Source organism: Lolium rigidum, chromosome 6, assembly GCF_022539505.1.
Source record: "Lolium rigidum isolate FL_2022 chromosome 6, APGP_CSIRO_Lrig_0.1, whole genome shotgun sequence".
Lineage (NCBI taxonomy): Eukaryota > Viridiplantae > Streptophyta > Magnoliopsida > Poales > Poaceae > Lolium > Lolium rigidum.
The window spans coordinates 207087196-207096853 of NC_061513.1; the positions used below are offsets into that span (position 1 = coordinate 207087196).

At 42.6% G+C, this 9658-nt stretch overlaps 1 protein-coding gene across 1 annotated transcript; it reads left to right on the forward strand.

Moving 5' to 3' along the window:
- The first annotated feature begins 5257 nt into the window (after window positions 1-5257).
- LOC124663700 lies at window positions 5258-9658 on the forward strand. Its single transcript, XM_047201375.1, has 4 exons — window positions 5258-5570; window positions 7798-7922; window positions 7990-8100; window positions 8934-9658. The coding sequence occupies exons 1-4, from the start codon at window positions 5258-5260 to the stop codon at window positions 9519-9521; spliced, it is 1137 nt and encodes a 378-aa protein (XP_047057331.1). The 3' UTR covers window positions 9522-9658.

The following is a 9658-nucleotide window of genomic DNA, read 5'->3' on the forward strand; positions in this document are numbered from 1 at the left end:
TAGTTGATCATCACTTGGTCCTAGACCATGTGATGATGGCAAAGATGGAAAGGCCAGAGACACAAGCCATAGAGAACCCTGGGAATGCCCAAATGAATAACCACAGTAGCATAACCAAGCAGATTCAATTTAGACTTAATCAACTGCAAAGCCTAACCAGAATCACCTAGCAGCACAAGTCTAGATAAACCATCCGAAAAATAGACAATTATATGTCTATTTGATTTCAACATCAAGTGGTACTGGAATCAAATGATTGATCACCAGTATCATTGCACATAAAGCATCCAAGTGGCAGGAGCAACCATGTCTAGCAGAAATCCACTACTAGGGTCACAACAACTGCCTAGCCACACACACAAGCAAGCCAAATAGAAATATCATCACTCCAGGGAGTTCAATAGCAAGTGAAGGTACCAACTATGGTTGGTTTCCATCCAAACTTGTACAAATAAATAGGAAATCATCACTGCATCCAGCAGTTCATTCCTTTTGTCAGAATTAGGAAGCAAAGCTTCACTGACAAGCAAAAGCATCAACAACATCTTACACAGCTGATACCAGAGGCATCAGATAGAGCACCAAGCCACAATAATGCTTTTACAAGCAATAGCAACCATCATCACTTGGTGAGAAGCTTCAGAGATAAGCAAAAGCATCATATAAACAAGTGTATATGAATACAGTAAGCAATGGATGATCACATGATCATCCAACCACAAACACAAGCAGTAGTAATTGCAATTAACAGCAGCAGACAATACAACATGTATATCACCTTTTATAATTGTTTCCAGAAGCACATCAAAGAAGAATTGATGTACTGCTGCATTAGGCAACACAAGGAGCACAACAAAGCATGGCATGCATCATTGGCACTTTCACAAGCAAGAATTTCTCACAGCAATTAGCCAGTGACATCACATATAGATGAACAAGATAGACAATAGAATGGCAACAGCTAGAGCAGCATGGCAAGGCCATGAGCATCACATCAACATCAGCAGCACAGACATAAGCATAATTATAGCAGAAGCAGTAGAACAACATGTCACAGAGATTAACACAGCCACAATAGCACCAGCTAGGATAGCACAGCATGAGCATGAGCACAACAACAACAACTAGAGTAGCAGTAGGAGGGCATGGCTAGCAGCAGCAGCAACTCTAGCCATGGCATAGATTAGCCAGGAGCACATCACAGCAGTAGGAGTGCAAATGCTGGTGTACTGGCAAGCCCAGTACACCAAGGTGATGGATGCTAGTGCATCCAGCGGAAGAAGACGATGTGGAGTAAGTGAGAGAGGAAGGAGGAGCACGTACCTGGGCGAAGCAGCTTGCAGACGCAGCCATGGCGGCCACGGCAGCGTCAAGCCACGGCTAGGCTAGGCCACGACGAGCGCAACATCGCCCATCACGTCACCAGCACGCCGCCGAGTAGCACCAGGACAGCCTGGAGCACCTGCCGACGCGCATCGATGGAGGCAACCGTAACTCTAGATGCTGCGGGGGTCGAGGACGAGCGGGAGGTGATGATTCTTCCATATCGACGCAGACAGAACATCGCGCCGTCGTGAGATGCGTCGAACGCGCCCCATGGCGAGGGGCGAGGCGGCTGGAGCTGGCCGGAATCGACTGGAGACGGCAGAGGCGACACAGAGATCGCGAGAGCGTTAGGGTTAGGGTTTTGACCGTGCGGGAGAGAAGGGGTCGAATGAGGCCGGTTGGGCCGGACCAGGTGGGCTGGTCCAGCCTAACCCAGTGAGTCGGCCTGACAGGTGGGCCGAGGGGCAAAACGGTAATTTCAGCACCCCTTTTTATTTAAAACTTTGCCATAAATCCAAAAATCATGGATAACTCTAAAAAATAGAATAAAATATGAAAACCACTCTAAAAATTATTATCTATTCCAAACAAATACGTGTTTGAAAATTTGAACCAAAGTAAAAAAATTATAACTATTTATCCAAAGAATAATGCAATAATAAAGGAAATTAAAATAGACCTCATGTTTTTAACAATTAACCAAGTCCATAAATAACATTGGACTTAACCTTTTCTTGGAAACACTCCAAGACATTATTTTTACTCTTAAGGAGAAAAATCAAATATTTCTTATTCCAAAACTCTGAGAATTGAATTAAAACACCAGCTAGGGGGGGGGCAACTTAAAAACACCAAAAGCATGCATCAATTGGATCTTTAACCATTGCCCTTATCGAACAATGATGCTATCTTTCAGAAACCAATGTCAAGGGTCAGTCCACACCATCCAACTGTAATACCTTGCAGTCTTCAGGCAAGTTCATCGCTTGTTCATGTCATTTGAGTATTTTTATCAAATTACTTGCCAAGTACTATACTTATCACTCTTGCATCAAAAGAAAAGCATTATTTTCATAACTATGAATATGACTATGTGGTTGGCAATGGAACCATGGTATGAGTCCGGTGGAGGTTCCATTGCAATGGGTTTATATTCACATAGGATTAACAACAAATGTCGTTCAGTGGTTCTTGCACCGTAATAACCATGTTTACCATAAGATCTGGAGTGGGATGGAGTAGTCAGCTGTTCTTTTCCCTCTCACATATCAACGGGTACGACTGCAGGTGGCCAGCTGGGATATGTTTAGGCAGGGAGGAAGCCCCGGGGGTCAAAGCCCATTGCTTCTACTGCAGGTTGTACCTATGATGGATTGTAACGGGTTGGCCCAGGGGTCGATCATATGAGTTGGTCGAGGCCAGTGGATTACAAAAGGGTGGGTATGCGGGGTCGCGGGAAGGCCCAGTGATTGGCTATGACTTATACCTGGCCTCACACCAAGAAAGTGTGAACGAGAACTAGACTCGGCTAGTAACAAGTTTAAGTTCTCTTATGGGTACAGTAACACACCTCTACAGAGTGTATCAAATTTTGGCTTGTCACTCCCTATTTCGAGATTGGAATTGCGAATGCTGCTGTAAAGGAACTCCATGAAGTTCTAGCAACCGGTGAAGGCTGACGGACATAGCTCTTCAGAATAAAAGCAACCTTTTGAAGAAATGTTTAGAAAAACTTGCATTGCCTTGAAATTTCTGGTTCATGGTCGTAGCTAGTGCATAAAACACATCTTTCCTATAATGAACTTGTTGAGCACGCTCGTACTCATCCCTCTTTAAATCCCATGCTTAGATTGCTAGAACAGAACTGAGGGGAATCCCGAGGAGGCAGAATATGCGGAGGACGTCTACTACGAGGAGCCAGATCTCTCGGGAGGCGTCGAAGGAGTGGACTACCTGATCGAGTTCGGAGCCGAAGAGACTGAGGAGGAGGCATAAGTTAGTAGGTTACTGTAGTAGTAGTAGTAGTCGGGCAGCACCGAACAATATAGAATAAGCTGCTCGAGTAGTCATGGTTTTAAATCTAGTCCTACCTATCGTTCGTAGGCTTAGTAGAGTTCGACTGGAACTCCCGAGTTATCCTCTGCGGACCCAAGAGGAGCTCCCTTATGATGTACATTTCTGGATTGTAATAATATTAAGTGAGTAAGTATGGACCAGCTATGTTTCTGTTGTACCACTCTGAGGGATGTGATATTTGCGTATTGGTACTTCGCACATGTTATATCCACGGCTAGAATACTACAACATGCAGGTGGTATGCGGGGTCACTACAATCGTGTTGTTGTTCGTTCTTCGTGTTCATCCCTCACCCCTCCTTTCCCTTGGTCAATCTGTGAGATAAGGATACCCCTCAAAGCTTAGGCCACATTAGAGGTTTTGAGGAAAAGTCAACCAATATAATAACAAAGAATAAAGTTTTCTATTTCATCCATATTGAACATAAAAGCTATTTGAGTACCATACCGATCGTGAGACGAGAAGCCAACCCTTCAAGATAAGAAGCCTACACGCTTAAGTAAGGAGTGGGTCGTCTACAATGCTCAAATTTGGAGTCCCTCAATGCTTATCCAATTGATGGTCTAGCCATGATTTCCTCCTGACTCTCAAGTCAGTATCACCTGCAACACCCTCATGGACTTGGGGGTTAATGACGAAGATATAACTCATGTGGTAGGCCCATGGGTAGAAGAAAGGATTAGGAAGCCCGAGGCGGCCCACGATAGCAAGACAGAAGATGATACAACTGACTCCTCCACGTGGTGGACAAGACCGACTCACCAAATGACACCCGAGTGTCCTGCTCTCAAATAGACACCCATGCACTAGGCTCTGACATTCAAGGCAATTAATGATCATTACTGGGATTACGCCACATTCATTGAGAGGTTTACCATATGTGCCACTAGACCATCATAGAGGGATTTATAATGTAGTTAACTCTGGTGCTCCACTAACATTAAATGTAACCTATTTTTTGTTTTCCTATATAAAGCACGGTCGGGAGCCCTCTAGTGGTAGGCAATTGAAGACGCTCACACACATCTATGCTCATACAAGCACTTCTATAATCCCCCTCAATACAAGATCAGACAAGTAGGAGTATAATTTACCTCACCAAGAGGGCCCAAACCTGGGTACATCGCTGTGCCATCTCATCCTTGGATACTCCTTGCAATGTGCCTCACACTTTTATCATTCTTAGCCACCCCTAATGGTTGATGTCAGGACAAAATCATGACACCTGCCCTTTAGGTTATCCGTCACGATCATTCAATATGGCACCTGCTCACACCCATGTACTTGGCCTCCCCTCCTAAAGGATCATGCACATGCAAGAAATTAACAAGCATCATTGTTCATGTGAAGTGACAGAGGACGAAATCGTAACCTATCTAGGGGCGGGGGGATGATTTCACGCCGCTTCTGGTATGATGCCATGAAATATTCATGCTAGAGGGTAGCATGAAACTTACCATACCGTGCTTGTTCTTTGGTGCGGAGCATTTGGATAAGAGAAGATTTATCGTATATATGAGTTGGGATTTTAGTCTCTGGAGCTATAGTTCTCCCTTTATTATAAAAAATAAAAAATCATTTTACAAGTTTTAGAAAATGTAAAAACACATAAATGAAAAGTGTATAGATTTGACTGTAAGTGTTTATTTTCAAAACTCCAAATTTATCTTGTTTAAAATTAGCATGCTGGTAGGTACATCATTGACTCTATGTAGAATTAGAAAAGTTTGAGTCCTCCCATTCTGTCCCCAATTCAAACCCGGATGGCCGAATGCCTAGAGGCTCTTTCCTTTTGCCCTTTCCTCTTTTCCTAATTTCCGGCGCCTGAAACCCAAAACCCTCCTCTCAAATCTCAATGCCTCCAGGCTCGTCGGGGTACCGCGACGGCGCTAACAAGCCCGAGTCCTCCCGTCCTTGCCGCCACACCGCGCCGCTGTGGATCTGCGCCAGGTGCCCGTCTTCCAACCCCGGCAATGTCGACGCCTGCGCCGCATGCCAGACCGCGCGCCCCGTGGAGATAGACGCGGACTCACCAGGGATACCCCCGCCCCGGCGGTCAGAGAGGATGAAGAGGGAGCGCGCGGCGTCACCGGACGTCGTGGAGGTGTGCGCCGACGATGGCGATGCCGCCCACGGAGGGGATAATAGGGCTGCTGCTGCCAATAGAGGTTTGTTTTTGGGTGCGGATCAGAGCATCGGGGTTAATCTTTTCTAGTCGTCTTTAAACATTTCATCAGTTTTTAACCTTGTTTATTTAGGGTTTCTTTAGTTCTTGATTTGGTTTGCTAGACTTTTGTTTTGTTATCATTAGATACCGTATTTTGCAATGTCATGTTGGTGGCAAAGACTTGTCTGTACAGGTGTAAATCATTTGCACGTGAGGTCTATTGCTTAGTTTGTGGGATATGCCAGACCACCAAACACAATCCATGGCGACCCGTCATACTACAGGGTAAATTGTATAGAATTTATGATAATGGAAGAGGGGGTTGTCCTATTGAACATGCCTGATTCCTCATAATGTTTTGTTGGAGTGACAAAATCAAATTAGGCACTGTGATAACATTGAGTCGGAATTAAATTATGTGACGATAAGTACAAGTTATGGATGGTGAGTCATTGTGGTATAAGGTAACACTAAAATCACTCTACTTCAAGTTAGCTGCAATTTCATATCACTCACTGAGCACTGCCAAAGACGATGATGGAGGTGTTGGTGCCCTAGATGAGGCACATCGACTGCAATCAGCAAAAACATTGGAGTGTTGTGTATCAAAACTGATCAGTAAAATGGATGTAGGCTGTGCAATATACATCGTTCTAATTTGTGGTGTGACAATTTTGTAAAGGTGTCACCATGGTTTCTAATTCTGGACTGAACACGGTAGTTTTCTTGATACAAGTTACCGGTGTTGTAATATGCAGTGGTCTAGACTGTCTAGGGTCGCTGCCTAGCCCCGACTAGGCTGTACATGTGTTCCCATTTATCTTGTAATAAATGGCCTCGTTCATGCATTTTTCTTACCTTCGAGCTCCAACCCTATTTGTTTAATTACTTTATTTTTAAGTCACAAAAACCTTTCACTGGGCATGTTTGGATCATCCGCATATCATTTCATATGTAAGATACATATACTACTTGAATTACCCGGACATGGTGAAATAGCTCCTATGCTCCCCGGTTGAACAAATAACAAAGTTCTCAAGAAATATTTAAACGTGTCATCTGAATTTGTTTACACATGTACCTGTTCAAGTCTTGTATATGATGGTTAATTTTCCTGGAAAAAATAAACATTTTTTGCATCCAGTAAAAAGCAATTCGAAAGGCCTAAACATGGTTCCTTTACCATATGGCACACTGCTCTCCTTTTCAATAAAGTTTACGGACACCTTAAAGGCTCTAACATGAACATGTGTAACTTTTCATTTTTTTTTCCATTTAACATGTATTGTTTTTTCACCTGGGAGTTCTGGGGTGCATCTTTCAATTAGCATGTCGTTGTCTTATACTCACAGAACAGCATTAATGGAGTTAGATCAGTTGGTCACTTCCAGTCTACCTCTGAAATATTGCCTTTTGTATCACACCTTAATACATGTAGATGATGTATCAACTGATTGTATTTGACAGGCATTTTATCTGCTCCTTTTAGGTAACAGCATTCAGAATTAATCTACCTCTGGAATAATGATTTTATACCATTCATTAATATATCTAGCAACTGATTGCATTGCAGTGCCGTTTTATACGCTCCCTTTGTTTTTCTGGAACACACACCAAAGTGTGTGCCTTTGTATATTAGAAGGAAACCACAAAGAAAGCTTGTAGAGTACAGCCATGTAGCAAAGCTACAAACGAAAATAAGAAGGTGTAAAAGGGAAAGAAAGAGAAAGAGAAAGCCAAAAAAAACTATACAAGGCTAACAACATTCAGAATTAATTTGTCGTTAGTTTTTTACTTTAAGCGGTTATTAAATTTAACATTATTACATACTAACAATATGTGGATTGTAATGACGACGGTGCTCATTGATCACAAATGATGCTTTTCTATTTACGCTGCTGTGTTTATTGATTGATTAAAATATGATACCCTGGGCTTATCCTATTAGGCTATTACTCATGACTCTTATACATATTAATGGCAGTACACATCCGAGAGACAGTTATCTTAGATATATTACTGTACTTGGTTGCCATTTTTTTATTTGAAGTTGTTGTTTTTTTTGTAAACAGTCGACTGATCTACAAAACAAATGTTTACACCCCCCCCCCCTTGTGATGGTAAAATATTCAGCTACCTTATGCAAGTTATAAGTTACTATAATCTTTCGAGATGCCTTTTTATGCTACTGTGTTGGTATAAACTGAACTCGTATGAAACTTGTTCAGATAAGAAGACCTTTAAAATCATGACATACAATGTCTGGTTCCGAGAGGATATAGAAGTACGCAGAAGGATGGATGCTCTTGGAGGTCTTATTCAGTACCACAGTCCAGACCTTATATGCTTCCAGGTCCAGAATTCGAGCTTGCACCATCTTGTTTTCTCTGTCTCAATGTGCCTCATATGTAGAACTGCAGGAGGTTACACCATACATATATCAACTTCTGCAAAGTTCTAACTGGTGGCAAGATTACAAATGCTCGTTGTCTTCTGAGGAGTCAATGCGGAGACATTATTACTGCATGCAGGTAATCCCTACGAAGTCAAGGCTTCAAGCATGCAGAAATGTTGATTTGTAGGTCCTATGAAGTCCAACATTTATGCTTCTCTCTCTGTGTTACAAGATAAGTAATGAAGATATTATGCTAGGCTTATGGAGCATAGTCTACAGGGAAGGATTTAATCCAGGTTGGTCGCTTGGGTGACATGGCTTGAAGCAGTAGGCGCTGCTCTACATAACACGAAACAAATAACTAACTATTTCCCCTATCAATAAGAACACCACATGTGAGGGCAGAGAAGGGTATCTTTCTAATTCTTTCCCCTATCAATAAGAACACCACATGGACTGAGCTCCCTGGGAGCCCTCCTGAACTGCACCCTCCTAGTGTGCGTTGGTGCTAGACGTCATACATGGCGCTTGTACGATATACCATACATCAAAAAAGGTTAACATTTCCATCTAGGGATGCAAGCGGGTTTATATCCTGCTTCTAGTTCATTTAGGCATTTCTTATTTCAAATTTGAGAAAAAATGGAATAAAAAATTATAAAATGAACTAGAAGTGGGATATAGGCAGAATCCCACTTGACATCCTATTTCCATTTTTTACCATCGATTTGTATACCAACAGTAAATGTGTAAGTAAAGCTAATAAAAGCAACTTGACAAAACAAACTATGTCATTTTCATAAAATGGACAATCCAAACACATACATATATCATGATATAACTTAGTGAAGTAGTTTATTGCAGTTCTAATGTAGCTTTAATTATACACCTTCTGTTTATGGTAGTGAAACCCTTTCTTCTGTAGTTCTCTTATTTTTACTAATGCAATTCACTTGCCAACAAATGCAGCTGAGTAGATTCCCTGTGAAATTTAATGGCAGTATCCCATTCTCTAACTCAACAATGGCAAGGGAGCTATGCAAAGTAGATGTTGACACTGGACAGCATATCAACCTGATGTTGGCCACAAGCCACCTAGAGAGCCCCTGCCCTGCACCTCCGGGGTGGGATCAGATGTACAGAAGGGAGAGAGTATTGCAGGCAAAAGAAGCTCTGAAAATGCTGGGAGCCTACAGCAACGTGATCTTCTGCGGTGACATGAACTGGGACGACAAGGGGGATGGGCCATTCCCTCTCCCGGACGGCTGGATTGATGCATGGGTTGAGCTCAAGCCTGGTGAAAATGGCTGGACCTACGACACAGAAGCCAATGCCATGCTGTCTGGCAACCGTAACCAGCAGAAGCGGTTGGACCGGTTCGTGTGCAAGTTGGTTGATTTTAAGATCAATGACATCGAGATGATTGGGCAGGATATGATACCAGGTGCCTCGTATCACAAGGATAAGATTGTAGGCAAAGAGTTTCGTAAGATGGATCTACCTGTCTTACCCAGTGACCACTTTGGACTTGTCTTGACTGTCAGTCATCGGAATTAATTCCTGATTGCATCATACAATTGAGTGGATGTTATGTTTCTCCAGGTTCAGTTTACAGTCTGTTTGGAATTCTAGAAATTTATCTAGAACAGTTTAATTCCAACTGGATTCATGGGATATTCTCGCTTATCCAAGCT

Excerpts from the sequence above, each read along its gene's own strand:
- LOC124663700 (XM_047201375.1), top strand. The coding sequence starts at position 5,258 with ATGCCTCCAGGCTCGTCGGGGTACCGCGACGGCGCTAACAAGCCCGAG. Across the intron at positions 5,571-7,797 it reads GGCTGCTGCTGCCAATAGAG|ATAAGAAGACCTTTAAAATC; the intron begins GTTTGTTTTTGG and ends AAACTTGTTCAG. Across the intron at positions 7,923-7,989 it reads CAGACCTTATATGCTTCCAG|GAGGTTACACCATACATATA; the intron begins GTCCAGAATTCG and ends GTAGAACTGCAG.